This window comes from Pan troglodytes, chromosome 18 (assembly GCF_028858775.2).
Source record: "Pan troglodytes isolate AG18354 chromosome 18, NHGRI_mPanTro3-v2.0_pri, whole genome shotgun sequence".
In the NCBI taxonomy this organism is placed as follows: domain Eukaryota; kingdom Metazoa; phylum Chordata; class Mammalia; order Primates; family Hominidae; genus Pan; species Pan troglodytes.
This window is the reverse complement of record NC_072416.2, coordinates 5924169-5939430: the sequence shown is the minus strand read 5'-3', so window position 1 is coordinate 5939430 and position 15262 is coordinate 5924169. Positions and strand designations below refer to the sequence as shown.

Here is a 15262-nt window from a genome sequence, read left to right as displayed (position 1 = left end):
GTTAGAGGCTCCAGGTGAAATAATCCTAATTGAGAAGGAAATAAATATGGAGAGGCCATCTGTCCTGGAAATGAGCCTCAACTCAGGAAAAATCAGTGTGACCCAGACTATCATGTTTCCTGTATTTCTTATGACCAGTATATCTAGTCCCAAACCCTGACCTGTACTTCCCATTGGAGCCTAGAGAAGAGCCATGGGTGCAGGAATAGCAGGATTCCAAAGGAAAGAAACAATGACTTGACTCCAGGAGAGGTGAGTGTTCACTGGAAAGAAACAGGGGAAGAAAGAAAAGAAAAATTCAGCCTTACTTGGAATAAAAGGCTTTGGGATTCTATTTAGCAGTTTCTGTTTTCTCTCTACTACTTTAATACAACTCTTTTTTTCCCCCTCTCTCTTTCTCCTTGGACAGGGTGATATCTGCAATTTCTTTTTCTTACAGGTTTTGAGATCAGGAGAGAAAATGCAGATTCTTCAAAGCTGAAGAAATGTCAGACTCTGCATCTATTGTTACTTCAGAGGAGAATAAAATTGAATCATCAATTTTACAAAAAAGACTACAAACATTTAGGAAATCAGTAGAGAAACACCCCAGATTTAGCAAAGCTTGTAGATGATCAGAACCTCTCTATAAGGAGAGAAACCTGAGAACAGAATGGGAAGGTGAACTCAGCTCTTAGCTTTTTCTTAGTGTTTATAAGCAATCAGCTCCCAAATCAGGGTGTTTTAATAACTGGGAAGCCATCCCATATTTTCCAGTTTGGGAGGCTTTTCCTAGCACTTCGGGAGGCATAGGCAGAAGGATCACTTGAGCCCAAGAGCACGGGACCAGCCTGGACAACATAGTGAGATCCCATTTCTACAAAAAAAAACAAAAATTAGCCAGGCGTGGTGGCAAGTGCCTGTGGTCCTAGCTGCTTGGGAGGCTGAGGTGGGAGGACTGCATGAGTCCAGGAGATTGAGGCTACAGTGAGCCATAATTGCACCAGTGCATTCCAGCCTGATACCCTAGAAGCTAATACTATGACACTGTGGTTCTGAAAAAAGAAAAGCTTTGTATTGCAAGTCGACTCACAAGGAGACAGGAATATCAAGCTCAAGGCTGTCTCCCCGTGTTGGCTTTAAGGCAGTTATTTTTATTAGAAAAGGTTCAGGCGGTGGATTCTGAGATTAGTAGGTGATTAGTGGAAGGAAAGGGGAGATGTGGAAAGTCCTTGGGCTTTCGCAGTTACCTCTTCAGGCTACTTAATGGGTCTCATACAAATTCAGGGACAGCATGAAACCTGTGTTGAAAATTCAGGCTGTGATGTCAGCAAGCTCATTCTGTGCAGACTCCAGTCAGCATTATTGGTTCCAACAGATTTCTGCTTGTTCTTCTTTTATCTTATAGGGAGGGAGTTTCAGCATTTCTTCAGCATTTCAGCAAGTTTTTTTTTTTTTTTTTTTTGAGTAGGAGTTTCGCTGCAACGCCCAGACTGGAGTGCAATAGCCTGATCTCGGCTCACTGCAACTTCCGATTCCCGGGTTCAAGTGATTTTCCTGCCTCAGCCTCCCAAGCAGCTGGGACTACAGGTGCCCACCAACCTGCCAGGCCTCGAACTCCTGACCTCATGTAATCCACCCACTTCAGTGGGTCAATCCCTCAAAGTGCTGGGATTACAGGTGTGAGCCACTGCACCTGGCCAGCGAGTTGTTTCTTATCTGCCATCCTGCAGACTCAAGAATTTCTGTTAGTTACTGATTTCTTTAACTCTTTGGGGCACAGTTTCAGTAGCCACACATTTTTTAAGGCTCCTAGAAAATTAAAATAGCACAAAAATTGTAGTATATTTTAAATATCTGCATTTAAATAACATTTTCACTCAACACAAGACCACAACTGGATATTTTATTGGTGATAACTTCAAAAATCTAAAACTTAAGACTTTTAATAAAGATGAAACCATACTAAATGGCCCTACTTTGTACTCTTTTCCTTTTTTGTAGAGACAGAGCCTTGCTATGTTGCCCAGGTTTGTCTTGAACTCCTGGGCTCATGCGATCCTCCCACCTTGTCCTCCCAAACTGCTGGGATTAAAGACGTGAGCCACCGCACCTCGCTCCTACTTGGTATTTTATGGTAACTCTTCAGCCATCGCTCCCCAACTAGGACCTCTTTTTAAGAGGAAGGGAGGCTGAAGGTCAGCAGCAAAGGACTAGAGTCCCCTCACCTTGGTCAGTGAATGGGAGGGACACACTTCCACTACCTTGTCTCCTGGGTTTTATTTTTGTTTTAATAATTCTTAACTTTTAAAAACTTCACAGATCTCTAACAGCCAAATCTTCTGGGTTTTAAACATGGTCACAGATTTTTTTTTGCCACTCATCCCATCAAGAAGTGGGGCATCTGTCCCTCTGCCTTGTATCTGGGCAGCTTGTGACTGCTACCAATGAAATACAATGAAATACAGATGTGGTGTGACCTCCAGGGTGAGGTCATAAAAGGCCTTGCAACCTCTATCTTGTTTGCTAGGAGAACTTGCACTTGGAGCTAGCGTAAGAAGTCTGGTTACCCTGAGAGCACCATGCTGGAGTGGCTGCACATAGCTCTCTAGTGGAGAGTCCAAAGGTGCTTTTGCTTCTTGTGAAATAGAAACAAAGTCAAACTAATAGACACTGCCATTGATTAGTTGTGGAAGGTGGTCATATAGGTATTTGTTAGGTTTTGTGTATTTGAACTGAGGCAGAATAGGGTCTGGAGGCAAGGAACTGAAGGCCAATTCACCTTGACTTCCTAGAACTAAATCGAAAGAAAAACCCCAACTTTCCACGCATAAGTAACAAAAGGACCAGAGGCTACTCCCTTTGCCAATGCCCACCTTTTCTGAGGGGCAGATGGGAAATTGAAGGTACCTCTGACTGGCTGCTTTTTGCAATCAGACGTTTGTACAGGAGTGTAACTTTGTAACTTCACTTCAGCCTCTGATTGGTTGCAACCAATCAGACTGACAGGTTGGTTCATTTACATGGGGTGAACACCAAGTGGCCAGTGGGAAACCTCTAGGGGGTGTTTAAGCTGCTGCTTGGCCGGCTCCCACACTGTGGCATGTACTTTCAATAAATCTCTGCTTTTGCTGCTTCATTCTTACCTTGCTTTGCTGTGCGTTTTGTCCAGTTCTTTGTTCAAAATGCCAAGAACCTGGACAATTTGCATCAAGACCTTCTACCGGTAACAGAACCGTTTCATTTCAAATAAAGACCAAGGAAAGGGGCATAATTAGCAATGTTATCTCTGGCTGTTGGTTTGAAGACTCTGACTCCAGCCTCAGAAACAAATCTTTTCCAGAAAGGGGAGGAAGAAGGTTGTAGGTTCTGCTGCAGGGAAGTGTTCTCCAGCCATTTGAGCCACCTCAGCTGAAGCTCCAGCCACTGTGGAACGAGATGAGTTGTGCCTCTGGGTCTTGCTTGAAATCTGACCACCAAGTTGTGAGCATAATAAAAGGGCTGCTGATTTACACTATTAAGTTTTGGGGTGTTTTTCATGCAACAATAGATAACCGGAACAATAGGCATACATGAATAAATAAACCTTGTAGAAGATTCAATGAATACAGATGTATACAAACAAAATGAAGGTCTGGGCACAGTGGTTCACACCTGTAATCCCAGCACTTCGGGAGGCCAAGGCGGGGAGGATCACTTGAGGTCAGGAGTTCGAGACCAGCCTGGCCAACATGGTGAAACCCCATCTCTACTAAAACTACCAAAATTAGCTGAGCGTGGTGGCGGGCGCCTGTAATCCCAGCTACTTGGGAGGTTGAGGTAGGAGAATCGCTTGAACCTAGGAAGTGAAGGTTGCAGTGAGCTGAGATCATGCCACTGCACTCCAGCCTGGGCAACAGAGCAAGACTGTCTCAAAAAAAAAAAACAAACTGAGGGACTTTTCCATCGCCTCCCACTTAATGTCTCCATGCTCTACAGGTTTACCTGGCTGTGCATCCTCCCAGTCTCCTGAGGAACTTCATGTACCTATATGGGCTAATTATATGTATACATCATGCTATACATATTTTCCAGATCTTCTTTTTAAATATTAGCAGTGTGCCTTTGACATCTATCTAGGTCCAGATGAATAGGCCATTGCCACTCTTAACAACTGTAGAGCATGCATACTATGGATATACCACAGCTGTATTGACTGTCTCCCCATTTAGATTGTCTCCAGCTGTTTCCTTTAACAACCAATACTCCAATGAACATCTCAGACGTGCATATTTGGGTACATTGGATATAGTCTTAGAAATGGAATCACTGAAGCAAAAGCCTTGTGCATTTTTTTTTTTTTTGAGATATGTTCTCCCTGTGTCACCCAGGCTGGAGTGCAGTGGCATAATCTTGGCTCACTGCATCCTTGACCTCCTGGGCTCAAGCAGTCCCCCCACCTCACCCTTCAGAGTAGCTGGGACCACAGGCATGTGCCACCCAGCTAATTTTTTATTTCTTGTAGCAACGAGGTCTCACTTTGTTGGTCAGGCTGGTCTGAAACTCCTGGGCTGAAGTGATCTGCTCACCTCGGCCTCCCAAAGTACTGTGATTACAGGCATGAGCCACCGTGCCTGGCCTAGGCTTGTGCATTTTTAAATTTGAAAACTTGCACCAAATCACCTTCCAAAACAGCTTCACAGGCCTGGAGCAGTGGCTGACACCTGTAATCCTAGCACTTTGGGAGGCCAAGGCGGGCGGATCACCTAAAGTCAGGGGTTTGACACCAGCCTGGCCAACGCGGTGAAACCCCGTCTCTACTAAAAATACAAAAATTAGCCGGGCATGGTGGCGGGTGCCTGTAATCCCAGCTACTCAGGAGGCTGACGTGGGAGAATCGCTTGAACCTCAGAGGTGGAGGTTGCAGGGAGCCGAGATTGCATCACTGCATTCCAGCCTGGGTGAAAGAGTGAGACTCCATCACAAAAAAAAAAAAAAAAAAAAAAGCTTCACAAATTTAACTCCTAACCTGAGGTGTGAAAGTGCTTCTATGTCTGCATGCTCATTAAAGTTGGCTGTGGCAAGCGTATTAATTTGTGATAATATAGTGGGTGAAAAATTATGTCCCCTCAGCCGGGTGTGGTGGCTTAGGGCCTGTAATCCCAGCACTTTAGGAAGGCCAAGGCAGGTGGACTGCTTGAGCCCAGGAGTTCTAAACCAGCCTGGGTAACATAACAAGACTCTGCCGCTATTTAAAAAAAAATAATATCCCCTTGTTGCCTGTCATGTTTCTGATTACTTGGAGATTGGGCATCTTTTCACGTGGTACTTTGTATTTCTTCTCTGAGTTGCCTTTTTTTTTTTTTTTTTTGAGATGGAGTCTCAGTCTATTGCCCAGGCTGTAGTGCGTGTCAGGATCTCAGCTCACTGCAATCTCCGCCTCCTGGGTTCAAGCAATTCTTCTGCCTCAGCCTCGCGAGTAGCTGGGACTACAGGCACGTGCCACCATGCCTGGCTAATTTTTTGTATTTTTAGTAGAGACAGGGTTTCACTGTGTTAGCCAGGATGGTCTCGATCTCCTGACCTCGTGATCCACCCGCCTCAGCCTCCCAAAGTGCTGGGATTACAGGTGTGAGCCACCACGCCCGGCCGTGAGTTGCCTATTTAAGCCTTTGAGCATTAAAAAAATTGTAGTGCTTTAACATTCCAGGTATTATCGTATGTACAAATATTTTCTCTGTCACCTTTTTTATTTTTATTTTTTAAGACAGGGTTTTGCTCCATCACCCAGACTGGAGTGCAGTGTTGCAATCACAGCTCACTGCAGCCTTGACCTCCCAGGCTCAAGCGATCTCTCCAACTTAGCCTCTTGAGTAGCTGGGACCACAGGCGCACACCACCATGGCCAGTTAATTTTGTGAGGGAGGGTAGAGATGGGGTCTGCCTACATTGTGGAGACTCAAACCCCTAGGCTCAAGCAATCCTCCCACCTTGGCCTCCCAAAGTGCAGGGATTACAGGCATGAGCCACTGCATCCAGCCTTTTAACTATATTCATGGCTGTTTTTGTCATACTGAAGTTTTCTAATTTTTCTATTTACCTGAATTTTTTAACTTTTTCAGTTTTTTTTGTCTTGGTTAGAAAGATCTGTCAGCCCCCGCCCGGCCAGCCGCCCCGTCCGGGAGAGAGGTGGGGGGTCAGCCCCTGCCCGGCCAGCCGCCCCATCCGGGAGAGAGGTGGGGGGTCAGCCCCTGCCCGGCCAGCAGCCCCGTCCAGGAGAGAGGTGGGGGGTCAGCCCCTGCCCGGCCAGCCGCCCCGTCTGGGAGGGAGTTGGGGGGCGCCTCCGCCCGCCCAACCGCCCCGTCCGGGAGGTGGGGGGCCGCCTCTGCCCGGCCGCCCCTTCTGGGAAGTGAGGAGCCCCTCTGCCCAGCCACCACCCCGTCTGGGAGGTGTATCCAACAGCTCATTGAGAACGGGCCATGATGACAATGGTGGTTTTGTGGAATAGAAAAGGGGGAAAGGTGGGGAAAAGATTGAGAAATCAGATGGTTGCTGTGTCTGTGTAGAAAAAAGTAGACATGGGAGACTTTTCATTTTGTTCTGTACTAAGAAAAATTCTTCTGCCTTGGGATCCTGTTGATCTGTGACCTTACCCCCAACCCTGTGCTCTCTGAAACATGTGCTGTGTCCACTCAGGGTTAAATGGATTAAGGGCGGTGCAAGATGTGCTTTGTTGGACAGATGCTTGAGGGCAGCATGCTCGTTGGGAGTCATCACCACTCCCTAATCTCAAGTACCCAAGGACACAAACACTGCAGAAGGCTGCAGGGTCCTCTGCCTAGGAAAACCAGAGACCTTTGTTCACTTGTTTGTCTGCTGACCTTCCCTCCACTGTTGTCCTATGGCCCTGCCAAGTCCCCCTCTGCGAGAAACACCCAAGAATGATCAATAAAAAAATAAAAAATAAAAAAAAAAGAAAGATCTTCCTCACTGCGAAATTTAAACAAATTTACAGATATTACACTTCGTGTTTCTTTAAATCATCTGGGCCAGGTGCGGTGGCTCACGGTTGTAATCCCAGCATTTTGGGAGGCCGAGGCGGGTGGATCACTTGAGGTCAGGAGTTCGAGACCAGTCTGGGCAACATGGTGAAAACCCATCTCCACTAAAAATACAAAAAATTAGCCGGGTGTGGTGGCACATGCCTGTAATCCCAGCTACTTGGGAGGCTGAGGCAGGAGAATCACTTGAACCTGGGAGGCAGAGGTTGCAATGAGCCCAGATCACACCATTGCACTCCAGCCTGGGAAACAAGAACGAAATTCCGTCTCAAAAAAAAAAAAAAAAAAAAAAAAATATATATATATATATATATATATATATATATGGAGTTTATTTTTTATATATGTCAGGCATAAGTCTATGTTTTCCAGCTCAACTGTCAACAGTCCCAAAACTATTTAAAAGTTGGGCCACCTTTTCCCCTTGGGTTTTAAATACCATCTTTTGCATATACACACGTCTTATGGAATCTTGTTTCCATTTACCTTATATCCATTCTTGTAAAAACATATTACTGTTCTAATTTACTGTATTTTCACAGCTTGTTGTTATATCTGTTACATCTCACACCACTGTATTTTTTTCACAATTTTTTTGGCTATGAATTTTAAAAATCAACTTGTCAAAGCCCATTCTTAAACATCTTGCAGCCTGGTGCGGTGGCTGATGCCTGTAATCCCAGCACTTTGGGAGGCTGAGGTGGGCAGAACAGCCTGGCCAACATGGCGAAACCTCATCTCTACTAAAAATACAAAAATTAGCTGGGCATGGTGGGGTGCACCTGTAATCCCAGCTACTCGGGAGGCTGAGGCAGGAGAATCACTTGAACCTGGGAGGCAGAGGTTGCAGTGACCTGAGATCGCGCCACTGCACTCCAGCCTGGGCAACAGTGAGACCCAGTCTGAAAAAAAAAAGAAAAAAAAGCCTTGTTATGGCTGGGCATGGTGGCTCACACTTGTAATGCCAGCATTTTGAGAGGCCAAGGCAGGAAGATCGCGTGAGCTTAGAAGGTTGAGACCAGCTCAGGCAACATAGCAAGATCTCATCTCATTTTTTTAAAAATGTAAAAAAAAAATCTTGTTACAATTTCAATTGGGCTTGCTTATAATTTGTTGATTAATTTAGGAATGCATGATATATTTGTAATATTAACTCTTCCATCCACGACTGTGGTGTATTTCTTCAATGATCTGGGACTTTTAAAATTCTGTAATCCTATATACTTTTCTTCTTATAGGTCTTGCAAATTTCTTATCATGTCTGGTTATGGGTTTTGCTACTACTGTGCATGGGATTCTTTGTTTCAAATTTTGTTTCCTAATTACTCAGATTAATTTTCCAACACCTACCACCAACTCTTTCAAGGCAGCATGTAGGGGTTAGTGGTAGCAACTCTTCTCTTGGAGCCAGTCTTACTTGTCTGTATAAAGAAACCATTCCATGTTCCAGGACAGACTTTGCTGCCGTTGGGATGAATGGAGAGCAACATCCCGGTTGTCTGTCATGGGTGACAGCCTTCCTTCAGATGACTTTGGCCTGTGATTTTCCGTCCTGTTTGGGCTTCAAGTTATCCGAAAGGAATCATATTGAAATGGGTGTTTCTGAATTTCCGTGTCCTCATGTTTTTAGTTCTTCACAGCCTGCTTTAAAAATTATTCATTCATTTTTTTTTTTTTTTGACAGAGTCTCGCTCTGTTGCCCAGGCTGGAGTGCAATGGTGCGATCTCGGCTCACTGCAACCTCCACCTCCCGGGTTCAATCGATCCTCCCGCCTCAGCCTACTTAGTAGCTGGGGTTACAGGCGCACGCTACCATGCCCGGCTAATTTTTGTATTTTTAGTAGAAATGGGGTTTCACCATGTTGGTCAGGCTGGTCTTGAACTCCTGACCTCGTGATCCACCTGCCTCGGCCTCTCAAAGTGCTGGGATTAAAGGCGTGAGCCACCGCGCCCAGCCACATTATTCATTCTTGCTTCTGCCTCTCCCTTTATCTTTCAGATATTAGATGTAGTCAATAGCACTTAACTTTCTTCCAAATACAGTTAGGTGGACTGAATTCTAGTCCCAGCTCTGCACTGATGTGTAGAACTCAAGTCAGTCAGTTCCCCTGGAAGCCTGTGTCCTCCTCTGCAACATGACGGGGTTGGCTTGATGACTGCTAGGCTACCAGATGCCAAGAGACAGCAAAGCCAAAGGGAAAGGGCTTGAGCTCTGCAGACACAGACCTTGAGACTGAATGTTGGCTACCTGACTCTTTGTAGTTGTGTAGCCTTGGGCAAGTCGGTGTGTACAAACTTCCTGTTTTCTGTGTTAAATTGAATATATCAACACCCACCTTGGACAGGCACAGTGGCTCCTGCCTATAATCCCAACACTTTGGGAGGCCAAGGAGGGAGGATGGCTTGAACCCAAGTTTGAGATCAGCCTGGGAAACATAGTGAGACCCCGTCTCTACCAAAAATAACTTTTTTTGAATTAGGCGTTTTGTTTCAAAAATTTCAGAGAAAGGGACCTGTATCTAGAGTCTTATTTCAGGGGCAATCTTTCCACCTCAGCTTCCCAAGTAGCTAGGACCACAGGTATACATGGTGGTGCATTCCTGTAGTGTCAGCTACTCGGGAGGCTGAAGTGGGACATTACTTGAGCTGGGGAGGTCAAAGCTGTAGGGAGCTGAGGCCAGGCACGGTGGCTCACGCCTGTAATCCCAGCACTTTGGGAGGCCGAGGTGGGCAGATCACGAGGTCAGGAGATCGAGACCATCCTAACACGGTGAAACCCCGCCTCTACTAAAAATACAAAAATATGCTGGGCGTGGTGGCAGGCGCCTGTAGTCCCAGCTACTCAGGAGGCTGAGGCAGGAGAATGGTGTGAATCCGGGAGGCCCAGCTTGCAGTAAGCAGAGATCGTGCCACTGCACTCCAGCCTGGGCGACAGAGTGAGACTCCATCTCAAAAAAATAATAATAATAAATAATTAAATTTAAAAAGCTGTAGGGAGCTAAGCCATGATTGCAACACTGCACTCCAGTCTGGGTGATAGAGCGAGACCCTGTCCCCAAATAAATAAATAAACATACCCACCTCACATGAGGATAGTGAAGTCTAGGAAGAAACACCTATTACCTTGTATCCAGCATTGTTCTTGGTGCTTTATGTGTATTAGCTCATTTAATCTTCACAACAACTCTAGAACCCCCATTTTACAGTTGATAGAAACAGGGACAAAGAGGGTAGGTATATCACTTGGCCAGCGTCACACCCTGCTATCAAGCACTCACATGAGGCAACGTAAAGCACACACAATACTTAGCACCTATAAACTGCATCAATTAAAGGTCATCCACTGCAGTTCCAAAGCTGTAATTTTTGGTATTTTGACATCCCCACTTCACAGACAGCCTTGGAAATATTTTCTGTGGTTTTTGAACTCCAGTTTTAGCTCTGACTTACACAGTCGTTTTCTCCTAACTACTTCCTGCAGCATTAAGAATTATTTCCAGCTGCTGGTTTCTGCAGAGGATTGTCCTTGGAGCGTGGGGTGTCCACTGTGGTTCCAGCCGCAGCCCTGGTGCCCATACATGAAGATGCCCTCTACAGGACAGAAAGAGAAATACCACCTGATGTTGGCTGGGATATGGGCACTGTCTTTGTTCCAAAGAACCAAAGCTTTTCTTGGCAAATGGCCTGTCAGTCATTTCAGTTTCTCTCAACTGCATTTTTAAAATTTCAGTTTCTGCTCTGGAGCTTCAGAGGAATTAAGACATAAGACAATTATGCCCTAAAGAACAGTCTGTCTGCATAAATGTTATGCCTGCAGTGTGTGTGTGTGTGTGTGTGCACGCGTGTTTGGAGATAGGTCTGGGACGTGTTTCCTTCGGTACTGGCTCAAGGTTCCTTATTTGACTTGCTAATTTAAACTTATTCTACTTTGGAAACCTCAAATATTTTTTCTCTATGGGCAGAGTCTGCTTTTAAAAATCATTTGTCTAATCTTCTGCACCCCAGTGAAACAAAGTCTCAGCTAATAAATTTTTTAATTTTTCTGCTGTAAAAGTAATGGAGCAAAATAGGAAATTTCTCCTCTAACATTTAGCTTGCCATATTTTATTTTCCCTTACTATTTCACAATAAGCATATATTTGTGGACTATGTTTCATGAGTCATAAAACTTTAAAAATGCTCATTGAACGCCGGGCGTAGTGGTTCACGCCTGTAATCTGAGCACTTTGGGAGGCTGAGGCGGGCAGAACACAAGGTCAGAAGTTCGAGACCAGCCTGACCAACATGGTGAAACCCCGTCTCTAACTAAAAATACAAAAATTAGCCGGGCGTGGTGGCGTGCGCTTGTAATCCCAGCTACTCAGGAGGCTGAGACAGAAAATTGCTTGAACCCGGGAGGCGGAGGTCGCAGTAAGCCCAGATCATGCCACTGCACTCCAGCCTGGGCAGCAGCGTGAGACTCCGTCTCAAAAAAAATAAAAATAAAATAAAATAAAAAACGTATAGATGACATAGAGGGAAAAGGCCAACTTCTACCCCCAATTCTACTCTTGAAAGGTAGTCATATTTATTTCTTGCATTTCCCTCCAGATACTTAAACATTTTTTCTCTTATTTACAAACATGGGATCATGCTATCTGCACTGTAGTGCAAATGTGCTTTTTCCACTGAATAATACATAAACCATCTTTGCACATTAGCACACAGAAATTCACCGCACTGTTTTCAGTGGATGCAGTGTAGTCCAAGGAATGGATTCACAAAAACTTACTCAGCTATTCAGCCAGTGCCCTGGTGACAGACATTTAAGGGGTTTACAGTTTCTAACTAACTGGCAAGTGTGGCAGGCAGGGAATTGATCTAGGATGATTACCATCATTTGTGTAAGAAAGTGCCCCTGAGAACACCATGAAGGTGAATACAGCCTCGATATGCTTACCTGAAGACAGTAGTCTCGATGGGTAGGACTTAAATCCAATGTAGGGACTAGAAAAACAGACCATCTAGCTGGGTTTCCAAGCTTTTTTGTGGGCTGCAATACACTTGGATCAAAGGAAATCTTTCTTGAAGGTTAAATATGTAAAACAGTTAAAAAGTAGTGGCCGGTCTGGCATTAGTTGGGAGAGGGGGGAGGGGGTAGGAGGGAGGTCTATGCCTATGAAGCTCCTGAAATAAGAAACCTGGGCCGGGCGCGGTGGCTCACGCCTGTAATCCCAGCACTTTGGAAGGCCGAGGCGGGCGGATCACGAGGTCAGGAGAGCGAGACCATCCTGGCTAACATGGTGAAACCCCGTCTCTACTAAAAATACAAAAAATTAGCCGGGCGTGAAAATTAGCCGGGCGTGGTAGCGGGCGCCTGTAGTCCCAGCTACTCGGGAGGCTGAGGCAGGAGACTGGCGTGAACTCGCGAGGCGGAGCTTGCAGTGAGCGGAGATGGCGCCACTGCACTCCAGCCTGGACGACAGAGCGAGACTCCGTCTCAAAAAAAAAGAAAGAAACCAGATGCATGTGCCTTCTTTGAGCCAAACCATTACCTCTCTGGCTCACAGCATGTTACTAGATTTGTTCAAAAGGAAAAAACAGAAGTTTCAGCAACCGTACTCTAGGGTTCTGAGGGGGCAGAGTTTGAGAATCCTTGCTGTAGCCCGCCTCTGCTGATTATAAGGGAGAAAACGGCAGTGCTGCTGTTAGGCTGATGTATCTGTTCCTTTCACAGCTTTGGTCATAACTGGTAATTACCATTTACTTGTTCTCAGCCTCCTTGGAACAGCGATCTTGCCTGACACGTGCACCCTCGCACGTGGCACAGTAAGTGGGACACATTAGGCACTCGGAAAATATTTGCTGTAAACATGAAAGAAGGGCGACAGGCTAATAAAGGGTGGAAGGGTTTTGGGGTCAGCACAGCCCCGGGACGTCCCATCCCCGTGGGCCGCGGGCCGCCCGGAATACGACGACTCCACTTGCCGGCGCTGCTCCCGGGATACCAGCGACAACAGCGGCTCAGTCCCGGCAAACGGCGCGTGGCCCCTCCGGCGAAAAGCAGCTATAGGCTGTTGCGGCTGCCAATCAGACCAACAGAGCCGCGACTCGGAGACCTCTGGGAGACGTGGGCCCTCGCTAATCCGCCCTCCAATTGGCTCGCGTGCTCCCGGGGCGCTCTGGGAGATGTGTTTCTGGGAGTGTTCCGCGCATGTGCATGCCTGAGGGCAGGGCGTCGGGGTCGGGCTGGAGTGTCTGTCGCGCCTTATGTGGGCCCCTCGGCAGAAGACGCACTTTTGGCAGAAGCCCCCCTGGGTCCTTTCCCTCCCGCAGGCAGGCCGGGACCCCGGCGGGAACTGCGTGCAGGTCGGGTCTCGCTTGACCCCAGCGCCTCCCCGCGTCCGGGCACACTGCGGACAGTTCCTTTTATTCTCTACCGCTACTTCCTCTTTGTTCTCTGCCGCTCTTTCCACACGTCTCCTCTCCCAGGCCGCTTCCCTTTGGGGCGCCAGGCCAGGGAGGGGCTGCCGGTCCGGAGACCCCGGAGTGGCGCCGGCCTCCGCTCGGGCGTGGGGTCCGCGGGGCGTCGGCGGGAGGGGTCCTGTAGGAGACAGCTGTGCCGGGGCGGGACCCCCTGTCCTCTTAACAGACGCGCCCCTGACAGTCGTGCCAGTCGCCGCCCTGGGCTCTGGGGACGTCGGAGGACGCAGCTGGCGGTTCCTCCCGCGGTTCCCGGCACTGTTACTTCCCCGAATTCCCAGAACAACCCATTTGATAGGAAATGGAAACTGAGAAAAATCGAGTAATTTATTCACGTCACACGGCCACCAGATATTTGAATCTCGTATTTCCCACCACTTCGTGGCTTCCAGGCTCATAAACAAGAAGTTGCAAAACAGGGTGAGGCGTGGGAATGACAGCAGCACGGGGCGGGGAGGGGAAGGGCGGAGCACCTTAGAGGGCAGGATTCAGCAAACGGAACCTCAAAGGAAACAGTGTCAGTGCTGCTGCTTAGTTGGTAAGAAAACAAAGGGCCGGGCGCGGTGGCTCACGCCTGTAATCCCACCACTTTGGGAGGCCGAGGTGGGCGGATCGCGAGGTCAGGAGTTCGAGACCAGCCTGACCAATATGGTGAAACCCTGTCTCTACTAAAAAATACAAAAATTGGTCGGGCGTGGTGGCGCGCGCCTGTAGTCCCAGCTACTCAGGAGGCTGAGGCAGGAGAATCGCCTGAACCCCGGAGGCACATGTAGTGAGCTAAGATCGCGCCACTGCACTCCAGCATGGGCGACAGAGTGAGACTGCGTCTCAAAAAACAAACAAACAAAAAAAGGGAGTAGCTGCCTTCCAGACACAGTTTTGTTATTTTTCTGCCCCTTTCACTAGCCTGTCAGCCCTTTGGTGGCCGGGGATTGCGTGTCCAAAGCCTGGCTGCTAGTCAGGTTCCTATAAATATTGGTAGGACAGAGCGTTTTAAAGTTTTTATTTTAAGATTTTTAAGCACAAGAAAGTTGAGAGAGTAACATGAATACCCACGTACTCTCCACCTAGATTTAATAATCAGAATAAATTATCTGTGTAGGCCTTCATTTTTTACAAACCCTCTTGTTTAACGTTACCGCCTTCCAAATGAAGCTCATTGGTGAGTGGTGTGGGGATCTATTCAGAGCCCCATGACTGCAGCCCTTCAGCAGGGTTAAGGCCACCTGCCACACCCCACTTTGAGAAGCTGGCTTCCTCTCCTCTCCCTCCGTTTCCAAGCTGCTCAGGAGGTGCCCTCAGAAAGATCAGTTACAAATATGGTTATCTGCGTAGGGGCCTGGGCAGCAGATCTCATTGATCTGGGCTGGGATAGGCAGGTGGGTTGGTCCAAGTTGAGAGGGAGATCCTGCAGAAGCTCTTAGCTGCTGCAGGATTCAACACTGACTCCTTAAGGTAGCAACAAGGGCCCTTTGTAAAATCTGGCCAGAAACAGGTATCTTAGATGCCTCTTCACACCCGCCAGTATCCAGTCTATCCTTATCATGTCAGCCCTGCTTTCAGAATCACCCAGAATCTGACCCTTCTGCCTCCACAGTGGTTCAGGGCCCTGCAGTCGCTTTCCTGCATTGTGACAATAGATTGCTTTCTCCTCTCTGTTTCCACCTTTCTCATCTCTTGTCTCTTATGGAAGCCAGAGTGTTCTCTTTTCTTTCTTTTTTTGAAACAGTCTCGCTCTTTCACCCAGGCCAGAGTACAGTGGTGCGATCACAGGTCACTGC

General features: G+C 47.2%; 1 protein-coding gene across 1 annotated transcript; it reads right to left on the bottom strand.

The window, feature by feature from the left end:
* Window positions 1-10151: 10151 nt before the first annotated feature.
* On the bottom strand, window positions 10152-14922 carry LOC750221 (uncharacterized). Its single transcript, XM_016929287.4, has 2 exons — window positions 11959-14922; window positions 10152-10610 (listed from the first exon to the last, which is right to left on the bottom strand). Exon 1 carries the CDS (start codon window positions 13877-13879, stop codon window positions 12842-12844), a length of 1038 nt encoding a protein of 345 aa, XP_016784776.1. The 5' UTR covers window positions 13880-14922; the 3' UTR covers window positions 10152-10610; window positions 11959-12841.
* Window positions 14923-15262: the final 340 nt, after the last annotated feature.

Coding starts and splice junctions, on each gene's coding strand:
- LOC750221 (XM_016929287.4), bottom strand. CDS start 13,879: ATGAGCCTGGAAGCCACGAAGTGGTGGGAAATACGAGATTCAAATATC.